Source organism: Oncorhynchus tshawytscha, linkage group LG09 (genome assembly GCF_018296145.1).
Source record: "Oncorhynchus tshawytscha isolate Ot180627B linkage group LG09, Otsh_v2.0, whole genome shotgun sequence".
Taxonomy (NCBI): Eukaryota; Metazoa; Chordata; class Actinopteri; order Salmoniformes; family Salmonidae; genus Oncorhynchus; species Oncorhynchus tshawytscha.
The window spans coordinates 17,512,631-17,529,610 of record NC_056437.1 but is presented as its reverse complement, the minus strand read 5'-3'; the positions used below and the strand labels follow the sequence as shown (position 1 = coordinate 17,529,610).

General features: G+C 48.5%; 1 protein-coding gene and 1 long non-coding RNA gene across 3 annotated transcripts; both read right to left on the bottom strand.

Annotated features, from left to right (window-relative positions):
- Nucleotides 1–1,538: 1,538 nt before the first annotated feature.
- On the bottom strand, nt 1,539–5,911 carry LOC121847144. The gene is made up of 3 exons (XR_006084042.1): nt 5,762–5,911; nt 4,622–4,721; nt 1,539–4,494 (listed from the first exon to the last, which is right to left on the bottom strand). It is a non-coding gene; the product is annotated as an uncharacterized LOC121847144 (long non-coding RNA).
- Nucleotides 5,912–8,712: 2,801 nt separating this feature from the next.
- Nucleotides 8,713–16,932, bottom strand: LOC112257482 (tyrosine-protein phosphatase non-receptor type 11). 2 transcript variants are annotated; one of them, XM_024431069.2, is made up of 13 exons: nt 16,713–16,932; nt 12,646–12,768; nt 12,187–12,381; nt 11,839–12,031; nt 11,292–11,411; nt 11,035–11,148; nt 10,641–10,737; nt 10,422–10,501; nt 9,919–10,077; nt 9,562–9,693; nt 9,316–9,470; nt 9,173–9,240; nt 8,713–9,054 (listed from the first exon to the last, which is right to left on the bottom strand). In XM_024431069.2, exons 1-13 carry the CDS (start codon nt 16,724–16,726, stop codon nt 8,993–8,995), a joined length of 1,512 nt encoding a protein of 503 aa, XP_024286837.1. In that variant the 5' UTR covers nt 16,727–16,932; the 3' UTR covers nt 8,713–8,992. The 2 variants fall into 2 exon arrangements, with proteins under 2 accessions (XP_024286837.1, XP_024286835.1); XM_024431067.2 differs by having other exon boundaries at nt 8,715–9,054; nt 10,404–10,501; nt 16,713–16,931.
- Nucleotides 16,933–16,980: the final 48 nt, after the last annotated feature.

Below are 16,980 nucleotides of genomic sequence, written 5' to 3'. Positions count from 1 at the left end.
TGATCCTCAACATAGAGGCCCCTCAGGGGTGCGTGCTCAGTTCCCTCCTGTGCTCCCTGTTCACTCATGAATGCACGGCCAGGCACGACTCCAACACCATCATTAAGTTTGCCGATGACACAACAGTGGTAGGCCTGATGACCGACAACGACTAGACAGCCTATAGGGAGGTGGTCAGAGAACTGGCCGTGTGGTGCCAGGACAACTACCTCTCCCTCAACATGATCAAGACAAAGGAGATGATTTTGGATTACAGGAAAAAGAAGACCGAGCACGCCCCCGTTCTCATTGACGGGGCTGTAGTGGAGCCGGTTGAGAGCTTCAAGTTCCTTGGTGACCACATCACCAACAAACTAACATGGTCCAAGCACACCAAGATAGTCATGAAGAGGGCACGACAAAACCTATTCCCCCTCAGGAGACTGAAAGGATTTTGCATGGGTCCTCAAAAGGTTCTACAGCTGCACCATCAAGAGCATCCTGACAGGTTGCATCACTGCCTGGTATTGAAACTGCTCGGCCTCCGATTGCAAGGTACTACAGAGGATAGTGCAAACGGCCCAGTAAATCACTGGGGCCAAGCTTCCTGCCATCCAGGACCTCTATACCAGGCGGTGTCAGAGGAAGGCACTAAAAATTGTCAAAGACTCCAGCCACCCTAGTCTTAGACTGTTCCCTCTGCTACCGTACGGCGAGCTTGGTGTCTATTGTTAGCTAATCTAGGGGTTAAGGTTAGGAGAAGGACTAGCTAACATGCTAAGTAGTTGCAAAATAGCTAAAAAGGTAGTAAGTAGTTGCAGTTCCTAATAAGCTAAAGGTTGTCCGTGATGAGATTCAAACACGCAACCTTTGGTCTGCTTGACGTTCGCGTAATACGCCCACACATCCACCCAGACCTACCATCCTTTTTGCCATAGGTATCCTGGTTATGTAACCATACCAAACGTAACATATCGTACTAATTTGAGGGTCCTGGATTTAAATTTACCCTGTTAAGTCTAGTCTATGAGACCAGGGTGATTTTCTCTAACCCTAAAACAGCCTTTTTCTTGTGGGGACTGGCAAAATGTGCCCACTTTTTCCCTTGTAAAGACTTCTGGTCCCCACAAGGATAGTAACACACACACACACACACACACACACACACACACACCTACACCTGGTTCTGGGCACGCCACAAGATCAATGATTGCTCAACAGTGCTGGCAGGTTTTCACAGCTGACTGAATGTAAGCATTACTGTGCTGCATTCAACAGCTCTGAGAAAATAATCAGTGGAAAGTGTTTATTATCATTAAGAGCCAACATGTTTCAGCATCAAGGTGCAGTTTCTTAAATTAAAGCACTACACTGCCACTCAGCAGGGGGCTTCATCAACTTGGCTGCATGGTTCTGTACAAACAAGCCCGACCTAGAAAGACATCCTTGTAAATGCAGAACTGAAGCTTGGGGGCTTTAACTCTTTAATCAGTGTGTAACTATCAAGTGACGTCATTCTATTCATTGGAGTGATCTGCCAATAACAACAGGAGGGGGACTGAGGCATGAGCTTGCAGTTTATTATTGTTATCAAGAAGTTACCATGGTTACCTGCATTGAAATACAATACGATAAACCTCAAGCTTTGTGAGAAAGCTCCAACTCCATGACATGGGGTAGAGAGCTACTGGATTATTACACAGACAGTAAATCTTATTGGCAATTAGATATGTTTAGTAAGTACATTCTCCTCTACAAGATATTCATGTACAATATACAAGTTAAAAAATATAATTTGTTTGTTTGCATTGAGTTCAAAAAATGTTGTGTTTTTTAAGCTTTCCGGTTGACAAAGTGTTTTCAGGTATGGAGAGCACTGGTTTGTCAAACAGAGTATAACCAACACATACTGTATAATGCATAGGGAGGCAGATCTATGCATGTAGATGCTTTACGTGACAGAAAGACAGGAAATAAGAGATGAAGCTGTTTCATCATGATCAGAAGAGAAGACCAGGCATTGAGGAGCAGGCAGCTGAAACAGCAGTATTCTCTGGACACAGACACACACACACACACACACATCCTTTCACACACAAATCCTAACACCACGATACATAAAAACACCAGAAGCAGGCCAGACTAGTGTTCGACAAACAAGCACACACAACAATGAAAAGGGCACACTACACACAGCAGATACTAAGGATCCCCTAACTCAGTCAATGGAGGGTCTCCACCCAGCAGAGAAACAAACAAACCATTCAGAAGAACAACAACTGCTTTGATACACAAGAAAAGGATGAAGACACCGATCTAAAGTGTTTCCCTGCACAGCCGATCCTAGATCAGTGGTTAGGGGTAACCTGGAGCCCCAGAGAGGCTGAGAAAAGGGGTGTTCTAGTCCTCCCTCATTGCTAAGGACGGCAAACTTACATCGACCAATCCAATAGTGTTTAAATCATGAGGGGGAGTGAACAAGTGCACACTTCTGAGAAAAAGTGTGGAAAATTAGTATGTCCAGAGTTACATTCTCAAGACCAAAACAACTTCCTCCTCAACCCTACCTGCGTTACACAAAGGGCTGATCTGAAATGGCACCCTATTCCCTATATAGGTTAATACTTCTGTCCTCATAAGGCTCTGGACAAAAAGTGTGCATAGCATTACATTGGGAATAAGGTGCAATGCCAAACAAAGACAAAGGGCTTTAACCAGTAATCATGTGTAGAATGGAAGGAGTGTGTTGGTGAAAAAAAGCTAACGTTATATGTTAGATTGTTACCATGATAAAGTACATACAAAACACATATTAAATGATTGTATCAACCTGGAAACAACCCTTTCCAGAATACTGTAGTAGAAAATAAGCACTTATTTCCATATGGACAACAGACTGAGAAAGTAATGTGGTTAAGTGTGATGCACTTAGCAAAATAATAAACGGAAAGACTGAAAACTGCACATTCAACTGTGTAACACCAATGTAGAACAAAGGAATTTGCAACTGACTCTAACTGTGTGTCCTTGACCTAATTCAGCCAACCAACAGTGGGCCTGTAGTTTCCATGACAACCACAACAATGAATACTAAAATTGCCAGAGATAACAAATGTGGGTAGCTTCTCGAAACAGAGAAAGTTAAGTTCATGTGGTGCTTCAAAAGTACACAACAGGCATTCATCTTTAAAAAGAACAGAAGAAGCACAAAATGTAATAGTATCATTACGATGTTTGTTTAGAAAATAAAGAAATGTAAAACATTTTTTTTTGGGGGGGGGGCAGCTACGCTTCAGTGGCGATGCCTGCTGCGGACTGGCATAAAGAACAAGTTACCCCAGAAACTCTGAAAGCGTTTCCATAGCAACTTTGACACAGAAGAGCCTGGGAGGAAGCACCCAACCTATTGCCTCGTCCCCTACTGTCTGTGCTGTAGACAACTCTTCTAACGTTTGTTGTCAAAACAGGACTTACATACAGTATGAGGCGAGGCTACCCCACCAAACCTCCAGAAACTACCAACTACCCTCAGACCCCACATTAGAGCTTAGTGGGACCACAAGGCACCCAGGGAAACAGAGTTCTAGCCAACATCTCCCCCCAGGGTACATGGCTTGGCCTGTAGCCATTACTTTGCTATGGGAATGCTGCGTTAAGGACATCAGTGTGAGGAATGGTAATTAAGGGAGACAGTATTACATAGTGTGGCAACAACAAAAAAATATGTCAACAAAAACATGAAATAAAAAAAACATTAAAAAATAATAAAATGTCTTTAAAAGGCAAAACCAATATCCTCCCAACATACTGAATAGTAATCCACTGGTAAGTTAGAGACTACAATACCCAGAATTCTTCCTTCAGTAACAGAAAACATGACACTTAACATTATCACTGGAAATATCCCTTTTTTCTCAAAAAATGGTTTAGCCGGGCAGAGGGAAACCACTGATTGCTGAGATGTTGTATGATACCATTTTGGGTTTTGGCACAGGCCTTTTTTCTCAACTCTGAGAAGGGCTCACTCATCTCACTAGCTCCCAAAACAAACTAGCTACGTGTTTCTTTCCTTTAGTTAATAAGAAAAAAGACAATAATTCATGGCAAAAAAGGGAGAGAGAGTGGAACAAAGACAAACAGAACAGGTTAGCTAGGTTGTTCTCCCTCTGGTGAGCAGAGTGCCGCTAGTCTCAGCCTGGGTCTGGTCTGAGACAGGTTTAAACTCAGGCTGAGCTTTAGTTTAAGGGTTTAGGCTTGTTATTAAGTTGGGTCATTAAGCTCGTTAGGGCTCTCCAGATATTCACAGTGGTTTATAAGGGGACGAGGCGGCTACTGTTCCTAGAGAGAGAGGGATGAGAAGGAGAGAGGGAACAAAAACCCCTCCGTTAATCTCGGATCTCTTGTAGACCTCTCTCAGATTTGAGTTGTTCGTAATTTTACATTTTCTTCTTTTCATTGTAGTAATTGTGATCACGTCTCAGGCGTTCAGGTGCGGCTGGCAAAAAAATGTAATTCCTGAGAGAGACAAAGGGAGAGAGATGTCAGGTCATTTACAAATAACAAAACAAATATTTAAAAAAAATAAGTTAGTTCCAAAAGATCCAACCACAACATGAACTCAAGACATAGTTCCTGTAGTTACCTGGGACAGCATTGGGGTCAAAGGGCAATCTCATCTGTAGCTCTTCTGCTGCTGCATCAGACCGACGTTCTCATACACTCTGGAGCAGTCCTCCCTCATTCTACACACACACACGCACACGCACGCACACACACACACACACACACCCCCCCCGAGAGAAACACATCAGCCAAGGTATTTCTCAACTGAAGCTGACTAGCTGAGTGCTTGTTTGATTATACACAGAGTATACCAAAAATTAGGAACACCTTCCTAATATTCAGTTGCAGCCCCCTTTTGCCTTCAGAACAGACCAATTTGTCAGAGCATGAACTCTACAAGGTGTGGAAATCTTTCCACAGGGATGCTGGCCCATGTTGATGACAATGCTTCCCACAGTTGTGTCAAGTTGTCTTTATGTCCTTTGGCTGGTGGATCATTCTTTTTACCCCTTCTTTGTCCCCAATTTCTCGGTATCCAATTGGTAGTAGTTACAGTCTTGTCTCATCGCTGCAACTTCCGTACAGACTTGGGAGAGGCGAAGGTCGAGAGCCATGCGTCCTCCGAAACACAACCCAACTGCTTCTTAACACAATGCACATTCAACCCAGAAGCCAGCCGCACCAATGTGTCGGAGGAAACACCGTACACCTAGCGACCTGGTCAGCATGCACTGCGCCCGGCCCGCAACTGGAGTCGCTAGTGCGCGATGAGACAAGGATATCCCTGCCGGCCAAACCCTCCCTAACCCGGACGACGCTGGGCCAATTGTGCGCCGCACCATGGGCCTCCCGGTCGCGACCGGCCACGACAGAGCCTGGGCTCGAAACCAGAATCTCTGGTGGCACAGCTAGCACTGCGATGCAGTGTCTTAGACCACTGTGCCACCCGGGAGGCCATGGTGGACCATTCTTGATACATACGGAAAACTGTTGAATATGAAAAACCCAGCAGCGTTGCAGTTCTTGACACAAACTGGTGCGCCCGACAACTACTGCCATACCCCTTTCAAAGCCACCAAAATATATTTAACAAGTGACATCAATAAGGGATCATAGCTTTCAACTGGATTCATCTGGTCAGTCTATGTCATGGAAAGAGCAGGTGTTCTTGTTTAGGTTGTATACTCTGTGTAGTAGCTGCTAGTTGGTAGGTACTCACTCTGCACAGGTGGGGCTGGGGGTGCAGGGAGGCAGAGGGCTCTGCAGCTGGTCTCCACCAGTCAGGTCAGATAGAGAATACTTAATGTTGGTGTACTCCCTCCCCTTTATCTTACTCTTCTGTTAGAGAGAGGAAGGATGTTAAAGAAAGACTTTCACGGACACGCACGCACGGGACACGCGCACGGGACACGCACGCACGGGACACGCACGCACGGGACACGCACGCACGGGACACGCACGCACGGGACACGCACGGGGCACGCACGCACGGGACACGCACGCACGGGACACGCACGGGACACGCACGCACGGGACACGCACGGGACACGCACGGGACACGCACGGGACACGCACGGGACACGCACGGGACACGCACGCACGGGACACGCACGGACACGCACGCACGGGACACGCACGCACGGGACACGCACGCACGGGACACGCACGCACGGGACACACGCACGGGACACGCACGCACGGGACACGCACGGGACACGCACGGGGCACGCACGGGCACGCACGGGACACGCACGCGGGACACGCACGCGCGGGACACGCACGCACGGGACACGCACGCACGGGACACGCACGCACGGGACACGCACGCACGGGACACGCACGCACGGGACACGCACGCACGGGACACGCACGCGCGGGACACGCACGCACGGGACACGCACGCACGGGACACGCACGCACGGGACACGCACGCACGGGACACGCACGCACGGGCACGCACGGGGCACGCACGGGGCACGCACGCGCGGGGACACGCACGCGCGCGGGACACGCACGCGCGGGACACGCACGCGCGGGACACGCACACGGGACACGCACGGGACACGCACGGGACACACGCACGGGACACGCACGCACGGGACACGCACGCACGCACGGGACACGCACGCACGGGACACGCACGCACGGGACACGCACGCACGGGACACGCACGCACGGGACACGCACGCACGGGACACGCACGCACGGGACACGCACGGGGCACGCACGGGGCACGCACGGGACACGCACGACACGGGACACGCACGCACGGGACACGCACGCACGGGACACGCACGCACGGGACACGCACGCACGGGACACGCACGCACGGGACACGCACGCACGCACGGGACACGCACGCACGCACGGGACACGCACGCACGGGACACGCACGCACGGGACACGCACGCACGGGACACGCACGCACGGGACACGCACGCACGGGACACGCACGCACGGGACACGCACGCACGGGACACGCACGCACGGGACACGCACGCACGGACACGCACGCACGGGACACGCACGGGACACGCACGGGACACGCACGCACGGGACACGCACGGGACACGCACGGGACACGCACGGGACACGCACGCACGGGACACGCACGCACGGGACACGCACGGGACACGCACGGGACACGCACGCACGGGACACGCACGCACGGGACACGCACGGGACACGCACACACGGGACACGCACACACGGGACACGCACACACGGGACACGCACGGGACACGCACGCACGGGACAGGTACGGGACGCGCACGCACGGGACACACACGGACAAGTACGCACGGGACACGCACGCACACGCACGCACGGGACACGCACGCACGGGACACGCACGCACGGGACACGCACGCACGGGACACGCACACGGGACACGCACGCACGGGACACGCACGCACGGGACACGCACGGGACACCGGGACACGCACGCACGGGACACGCGCGGGACACGCACGGGACACGCAGTGCGGGACACGCACGGGACACGCACGCACGGGACACGCACGCACGGGACACACGGACACACGGACACGCACGCACGGGACACGCACGCACGGGACACGCACGCACTGGACACGCACGCACGGGACACGCACGTCACGGGACACGCACGACAGAAGGGACACGCACGCACGGGACACGTCCACGCACAGGGACACGAAGAGGACACGCACGCACGGGAACGCTGGGACACGCACCACGGGACACACGCACGACGAGGACACGCACGCACGGGACACGCACGTGGACACCACGCACGGGACACGACGCACGGGACACGCAGGGACGGGCACGCACGGGACACGTCACGGACACGCACAGCACGGGACACGCAGACACGGGACACGCACATGTCACGGGACACGCACTACAGGGACAGAAGAGGACACGACTACGGGACACGCTGTCACAGTCCACGCCTACAGGGACAGAAGAGGACAGACTAGGAACGTCTGTGTCACAGTCCACTCCTACAGAGGAAGAGGTTAGACGGGACACGCGTCTATGTCACAGTCCACTCCTACAGGGACAGAAGAGGTTAGACTAGGAACGTCTATGTCACGGGTCCACACCTACAGGGACAGAAGACAGGGACACGCACGAACGCTGGTCCACTCCTACAGAGACACGCACGGGACACAGTCACACACGCACGGGACACTGTTCCTCCTCATGCGTCTCTGCACTCTACAGAGACAGAAGAGGTTAGATGAAGGAACTGGGCCTCTGTGTCGGAGTCCACATCCTACAGACCGACAGAACAGGTTAGACTAGGAACGTCACTCCTACAGAGTGTCACAGTCCACTCCTACAGAGACAGAAGAGGTTAGACTAGGAACGTCTGTGTCACAGTCCACTCCTACAGAGACAGAAGAGGTTAGACTAGGAACGTCTGTGTCACAGTCCACTCCTACAGAGACAGAAGAGGGTTGGAGACTAGGAACGTCTATGTCACAGTCCACTCCTACAGAGACAGAAGAGGTTAGACTAGGAACGTCTATGTCACAGTCTGTGTCACACTCCTACAGAGACAGAAGAGGTTAGACTAGGAACGTCTGTGTCACTAGGAAGTCCACTCCTACAGAGACAGAAGAGGTTAGACTCCTAGGAACGTCTGTGTCACAGTCCACTCCTACAGAGTCCACTCCTACAGAGACAGAAGAGGTTAGACTAGGAACGTCTGTGTCACAGTCCACTCCTACAGAGACAGAAGAGGTTAGACTAGGAACGTCTGTGTCACAGTCCACTCCTACAGAGAGAAGAGGTTAGACTAGGAACGTCTGTGTCACAGTCCACTCCTACAGAGAGAAGAGGTTAGACTAGGAACGTCTGTGTCACAGTCCACTCCTACAGAGAGAAGAGGTTAGACTAGGAACGTCTGTGTCACAGTCCACTCCTACAGAGAGAAGAGGTTAGACTAGGAACGTCTGTGTCACAGTTCACACCTACAGAGAGAAGAGGTTAGACTAGGAACGTCTGTGTCACAGTCCACTCCTACAGAGAGAAGAGGTTAGACTGTAGACACAGATACCCTTGGGGTCTGAACAAGGCAGAAGCTTTCTTTATGGAAATGATCTCATGTAGCAGAAATAGATGAAGTATTTGCACTCACCTTTTTCCCTGATGACGTCAATGAGGATGTCAATCACTATGAACGTTCCTGTCCGTCCAATACCAGCACTGGAGAGAGAGAGGGAATTAGAGAGCAACAGTACATATAACTGTCTGTGTGTATGTGTGTGTGTGTGTGTGTACCTGCAGTGCACCACTATGGGCCCAGCCTCTAGAATGCTCTCCTGTTTGAGGTTGACCTCCTCTAGGAAGTCCAGAACACCCCCGGGGTCTGTAGGGACACCATGGTCCGGCCACGCTCTGAAATGGTACTGCCACACTGTCCGCTCTGTGTTACCCTGAAACACACACACATTTTGAAGTAGCATGCATGCTCACATACACAGCTAAGAGACACACTTCCCAAAAAAAAAAAGTCCCTCCTCTTACCTGTCCAACCTTGGACAGTTTGAGTTCTCGTAGGATGTAGTCGTGAGCAGACGTCTCTTTGACGTTGCGGACACGCATGATTCCATACTCCTTCAGAGATGACATGTCTGGCCAGTACTTCACACACTTACTCTGTGGGGAGACAAAGTATCTCAATTGACGTGCACACTTCTGCCCCAAAGCCACAGCAGCAGTTCACACTGAAACCTATGGTGAACTTAACTAAACGACGGAGAGTTTTGACTGTGTGATATTAGATTGCTTCTTGTGTAAATATTTTCTGTCTGGATTTGAATGATTTGTATGGTTTTCAGAGATGCTTGAAATGGAGAACCACAACAGCAGTCAGCCAGTTACCTTTCCCCTCTCCACCTCCTTGGTAGTCATGACGATGACCCGGGAGTTCTCCTGGAAGACCATCCTCCAGAAGTCACTGATGGTGTTCTGTAGACAGCCCTGCGTGGCGATGTAGGACTTCTTCAGCTTGGTGCTGTTACACTTCCACTCCAACTCCGGCTAGAGAGAAAGAACAGTCCCACAGAGACAGGCGCTGGATGTAGTAGTGTGTAGAGGAAAGCAGACTTAAGTGCAATGCAAACAAAGTAACATACAGCAATTGTCTTAGCAGTCCACGTCACGCACTCAATGAATGAAACGACAAGACAAACAGTAAGCTTGCGTATTCATTTGTATTTCGTAGAGCTGTCACATACAGGAAATTGCAGATTGTGCTTGAAATAGAGCTGTACGCAAGTGTGTGGAGTTTACCGTGAGGTCATTTCGATGCCATATTGTGTGTGTCTGACAGGTGTGTGTGTGTCCTGAGAATGAAGTGAGTTTACCATGATGTCAGTTACTACCATGATGAGATTGGCGTTAATATAGTCCGAGCCAGCCTCAGATCCATCCCCATCATTCAGCACCACACGAGTGTGATCAACTAGAGAGGGAAAGAGAGAGAAAGAGAGAAGAGTCATGATTAAAATCAGACCAATATCCAGGCTCTGCATACTGCAACAACAGGGGGGGTGTCAGTCAGTCGTGATATTTGATAGGGTATGATGTGTGTGTTCTCTCACAGGGCAGGATGTTCTTGTATCGGTTCTTGTTCTTGTTTTCAGCTCTCTGCCCCTCCTTACGGCTGTAGAGAAGCTTACACTCCTGCTGCTGCAACGTCTGGGCGGGACAAAGGAAAAGGGATACTTGTTAAAAGTCTATGGGTATCTGCTAGCATGCTAGCAGATACCCATAGAACTCCAGTCATTGTGATAATGCTAGTTAGCAATTGCGCAAGGTAACAACTTCCTTCAAGCTGCACACAGAGACATAAATATTGTATCCATGAGTTCATCCGACTCTGTGGAAGTAGATAAAGGGCATCATTGTCAAAATCTCAAAGTATCCCTTTAAAAATGACATAAGAACAACACTACATTAAATACTTATTTTGAAAGGCAATGGAGCGTCTCTTACCTCAAACTCTTCCCAGAAGCCCTGTTTGACCTTGTCCGTGGCCTCGGCCAGTTTACTGAGCTCTCTCACTCTGCTCTCTATCTCTGCTGCATTGATACGCGTGGTGTTCAGGGGCTGGGGAGAGACGCATACAAGTTTAGAAACAAGAAATCTATGGATTATTAAAGCTTCTGAAAGACAAAAAGGGCATAAATGATCAAGATCAGGGGAATGATATGTAGCTTGCTGACAAGAGAGAGAGCAGGCTGAAGAGCGACCTGTTTGAGTTGCAGCACCGTGCCCAGTGTCTCCACCATGGGGTTCTTCTTATAGTGCTCCACCAGGTCTGTCAGAGAGTCAAACTTCTCTCCTCCACCAACGTCATACTTTAGGTCATGCTGAGAAACACACACAATGTGGACCGTCCCTTCACCCACAGAGATATGCGAGAGACTCTTTGACTATCTTAAATATCATGTAGTGTATCTGTGGTCATAAGCCACATCTTTAGCTCGAGGGGAGGGAAGGAGGGAGGAAGGGAGGGGAGGGAAGGAGGAAGGGAGGGAGGGGAGGGAAGGAGGGAGGGAAGGAGGGAGGGGAGGGAAGGAGGAAGGGAGGGAGGGAGGGGAGGGAAGGAGGAAGGGAGGGAGGGAGGGGAGGGAAGGAGGGAGGGAGGAAGGGAGGGGAGGGAAGGAGGAAGGGAGGGAGGGGAGGGAAGGAGGAAGGGAGGGAGGGGAGGGAAGGAGGGAGGAGGGAGGGAGGGAGGGGAGAAGGAGGAGGGGATGGGTGTAAAAAAAAGGACAAAAAAAGGAAATAATCCTTTACCTGGCAGCGGATCATGACATGTGTCACCTTGGGCTTGTTGTCGCTGCTGTCCGTCTTGTCGTCGCCGGTGCGGACAGACAGAACGAAGTCTCCAGGGTGGCTCTGGCTCTCTCTGACCAGGAAACTACCATTCTTTCCCTTCTCTGTCAGCAGCTTCTCAGCCTCCCGGCCTGACAGGTGACCATGGAACCACCTGGGACACACACACAGTTTATAGAACTCCACTGACATAGCCATCAATCCACTGGATTGGTGGCTAAAACAGAGACGGACTGACACTCAGGCTAGAGAGATACACACACAGACAAGCAGAGACAAACACCGTGTTGTTTCAGTGTCAGAGCTCACCTCTCAGAGGTGGGGTCAGCACAGTTGAGGGGGTATTTGAGCTCGATGACGTCTCCATTCTTCTCCTTGAGTTGGCCGTGGTGCTCCATGTAGTACTGAACCAGCTCAGCCAGAGTGGCAAACTTCTCCCCCCCGTACAGGTCATAGTAATCACCTGTGTTCTGGATCTTAATGTGGGTGACCGCTCCGTTACGTCTGCCCAGGAGAACACAGGATTGAGAGAAAAAGGAAATATTAAAACACACCCCTCATCTAAAGCTAAAACAGTCTGGTACCCAGGCCATTATCTTCAGTTGGCCTAGTCAATTACAATAAAGGGAAATGGTAGAGTATAAATTGGGAAAGTGTTTTCTTGTATGCTGTCAGCCTGACTAAACTAAATAGGCCCCATAGATATTTACTCCTAAAATGTCAACCCAGCCTACGGTAGCTCCTGTGTCTGGTGCTACAATAACTCACCTGACAGAGAGGGTGAAGTCTCCAGGGTTGCTCTTGCTGGGTCGGGCCAGGAAGCTCCCGTCCACCCCCCGGGTTAACAGCAGGTTCTCAGCCTCCACCCCTGTGATATTGGGGTGGAACCACCTAAACACCACATCATCATCACAGGTCAACTAGCTAGCTAAGTGCATTTGGAGAAATAGGCTACACGGCTTAAAAACAAAAGAAACATTTCCAGCCACGACAGATTCATGGACCACACGACACCCATTACCAGCTTTCACAACAAGGTAGCTGTCATTGTCCTGCCTATAGTTTAAATTTGTATTTCATCATAACCCTATTGTAATTGCCAGTGAGTCATCTTCCCAACTTGGTTCAAGGCCCTCGACTTAGCCTCTGGGAGATAACAAGCAGTCATAAATCACAGAGATCACTGGCTGCCTAGAGAACATATGTGGCCCGAATATAACGGTGTGCAGTTTCAAGTTTTAATGTCACAAGCAAAAGTACAGTGAAATTCCTTTCTTGTAAGCTCCAACTCCAAAAATACAGCAATCAATAACAATGTAAAATTTAAAATAACAAAGGTAGAACAAAAACATGCATTTTTGTTGTAATAATAAGATGAACATGATAAAGTAAGCAAGCATAGAATACAGGGTCAGTTCCAGTACCATATTTACAATGTGCAGGGAAACTGGACGGTGAGGTAACTAGGCATCAGGATATATGATAAACACAGTAGCAGATGCGTATATGATGATTATATGTGAGTGTGTGTGTAGAGTCAGTATAAATGTATGTGCATATTATCCATAAAATGGAGTGTTTGTGCATTCGGAAAGTATTCAGACACCTTTCCTTTCACTACATGTTAAGTTACAGCCATATTCCAAAATGAATTATAAAATCCTCAATCTACACACAATACCCCATAATGACAAAGCAAAAACAGATTTTTTAGAAATGTTTGTAAATGTATTAAAAATGTTTAAATATATATATATATATATATTTATATATATATTTTTACATAAGTAGACACTTCGCTATGAGACTCAAAATGTAGCTCAGGTGCATCCCGTTTCCATTGATCATCCTTGAGATGTTTCTACAACTTGCTTGGAGTCCACCTGTGTTCAATTCAATTGATTGGACATGATTTGGAAAGGCACACAAAACACCTGTCTATATAAGGTCCTACAGTTGACAGTGCATGTCAGAGGAAAAACCAAGCCATGGGGTTGAAGGAATTGTCTGTAGAGCGCCGAGGTAGGATTGTGTCGAGGCACAGGTCTGGGGAAGGGTACCCAAAACGTTCTGTAGCATTGAAGGTCCCCAAGAACACAGTGGCCTTCCATTTAAGAATGATGGAGACGTTTGGAACCACCAACACTCTGCCTAGAGCCGGCCGCCTGGCCAAACTGAGCAATCGGGAGAGAAGGGGCTTGGTCAGGGAGGTGACCAAGAACCTGATGTCTACTCTGACAGAGCTCCAGAGTTCCTCTGTGGAGATGGGAGAACCTTCCAGAAGAACAACCATATCTGCAGCACTCCACCAGTCAGGCCAGTACAGAGATCCCAGGTGAACACCTGTTCCGGAGCACTCAGGATCTCACTGGGGCAAAGGTTCACCTTCAAACAGGACAATGACCCTAAGCACACAGCCAAGACAACGCAGGAGTGGCTTCGGGGCAAGTCTTGAACATCTCTGGAGAGACCTGAAAATAGCTGTACAGCGACGCTCCCCATCCAACCTGATTGAGAGGATCTGCAGAGAATGGGAGAAACTCCCCAAATACAGGTGTGCCAAGCTTGTAGTGTCATACCCAAAAAGACTTGAGGCTATAATCACTTAAAGGTGTTTCAACAAAGTACTGAGTAAAAGGTCTGAATACCTATGTAAATACTGTATTTCAGTTTTTATTTGTATACATTTGAAAAACTATGGGGTATTATGTAGATTGTTACATTACAACCTTACTTCTCATCAATGTGGAAAAAGTCTAGGGGTTTGAATATGAATACTTTCCGAATGCACTGTGTGTTGGAGTATTTGTGTGTAGGGCCCTGTGAGTGGGCATAGAGACAATGCAACAAGTACTATAATAAAATACAGAAGTTCAACCTGGATAGTCCATGTAGAAATTTTGTTAGCTATTTAGCAGTCTTATGACATGGGGATGATAGCTGTTCAGGAGCCTGTTGGTGTCAGACTTGATGTACCGCTTGCTGTGTGGAAGCAGAAAGAACAGTCTACGGCTTGGGTTGTTGGAGTCTTTTAACAATTTTCCAGCCTTCCTTTCACACTGCCTGATAGAGGTCCTGGATGGGAGGGAACTCGACCACAAACCCATGGCACGATTAGACAGATGAGTATACAGATCATATTTACTTGGGTCCCAGCCCATGTGGGGGTTGAGGGGAACGAGGCAGTTGATGTACTGGCTAACCAAGCACTTAGAATTGTTTGTTGTAGTTTCAATGAGCAAGGCAGAGGCAAAAAAGCCTGATATGGACAGTGATGGTGCAGAGATGGCAAGGAGCAGTGGAGGAGATACTAAGAGCAGGCATTTATTTCAAGTACAGAGGAAAGTCGGAGGTCGACAAGGGACAAAAGAGAGGATGCTATTATTATAAGATTAAGGGTGGGACACAGCTAGTTGAATATGTCCTTAAATGTGATAGGAAAGCATCCAACAGGAAAGTGTGATTTATTGCCAGGAAGACCGTGGAGCATGTTTATTTATTTATTTTACCTTTATTTAACTAGGCGTATGTTTATTTATTTATTTTACCTTTATTTAACTAGGCAAGTCAGTTAAGAACAAATTCTTATTTTCAATGACGGCCTAGGAACAGTGGGTTAACTGCCTGTTCAGGGGCAGAACGGCAGATTTGTACCTTGTCAGCTCGGGGATTTGAACTTGCAACCTTCCGGTTACTAGTCCAACCACTAGGCTACCCTGCCGTATTACCACAGAGTGGGCAGTATGAGGGGAAAGAGTCAAATCTAGTATGAGGGATAAGGGAATACAGGAAATTAGTTGAGTATATTGAGTAGAACGTCATTAGATAGTCTCAAATAGTGTTTCAAAAAAAAAAAGAGCAACAGGGCTGGCAGGTAGGATTTAGTTCTCCCGGTCTCTGGCACACTCCAGTACCGTAGGTGGCGGTAATGTACCATGACGTTGGATGCCATCGTGCCGATAAACCCCACAGAAGGAGGAAGCTCAGCCCCCAGTGAGGTTCCCTTGCTGTTCGTACCACCCTCTGTAGCGCCAAACGATTGAGGGCGGGGCTATTGCCATACCAAGCAGAGATGCAGCCAGACAAGATGCTCTAAATAGTACAGCTGTGTAACTTGTACTCAGATGTCATGGGCACAACAATGCAAATCAGGATAAAGAAGATTGATGTGGGGGAGGGTCAAAATCAATGTACGACTGAAGGATGATGTGAGAATTATCAGAATCCTGATTTAATCAGAAAATCACGTGTACAGTGATTGACATTGAACAATTGAAGTCTGTATCCATTTACTGAGTATATTGAGGATGGTATCTTTCCAAAGAGCATACAAGCATGTCGTTCAAACTGAGCCAGATGCATTGAACCCCCTTGGCTTCTCAGCTGGAACTGACAGCTAGGTCCCCCAATGGTAGCTAGTTAGCTAGATTTTCTTGTTTGCTTATTAGCAATTGTTAGCTAAGCATTCATATTTATAATTGATAACTAGACGTCTCCAAAAATGTTATGGGCAGATAGCTTGTGAATAGTTCACACACAGAATTTAAAAGGTAACTGCCTTGTGGGCTTCAATTTCACGGATGCCCATTGCCCAATAAAGAACCTAGTTAACATTACCACATACTAGTTACCGTAATGTTGCTGGCTCCAAAACACCGACAAGGCACATCCTCGTCAAATACGACTTGTTTTAGGTCGTTAACTGACGATCACATACATTCATCATCAATGGGATTATCTTGAAAATGTAAACAGTTCTAGGCTAATGTTAGCCGACAGGCTAGTTAGTTGGATACCTAGTTTCCATCAGATTGCTTTCCATGATCAGTCCTTACCTCCGAGATGTCATTTTTTCAAACCTTGTTTCCTCGCGCTGGCTTTTCCAACTATTGTGTGTGTCTTCGGCAGTCTACTCCCAGCAAAAATGCCTCATAAGGTCCAGACTCCGCTCAAAACGGGAAAATGTTTCGATTGGAATTTTTTACAACAACAAAAAGTCCATAGGCCTCAGCCCGGAGACTTCAGAGAGCGAGTCGATTGTTGAAACGTCACCAGACATGCGACACTTAATTTGTTTTTTTCAATCGCATAGTGCTGACTAAG

What these genes read in the sequence shown, in the direction of transcription:
- LOC112257482 (XM_024431067.2), bottom strand. An exon ending in ATACAAGAACATCCTGCCCT is followed by an intron (nt 10,502 to 10,640) that starts GTGAGAGAACAC and finishes TTCCCTCTCTAG; the next exon opens with TTGATCACACTCGTGTGGTG. An exon ending in CCCATAGTGGTGCACTGCAG is followed by an intron (nt 9,241 to 9,315) that starts GTACACACACAC and finishes CTCTCTCTCCAG; the next exon opens with TGCTGGTATTGGACGGACAG.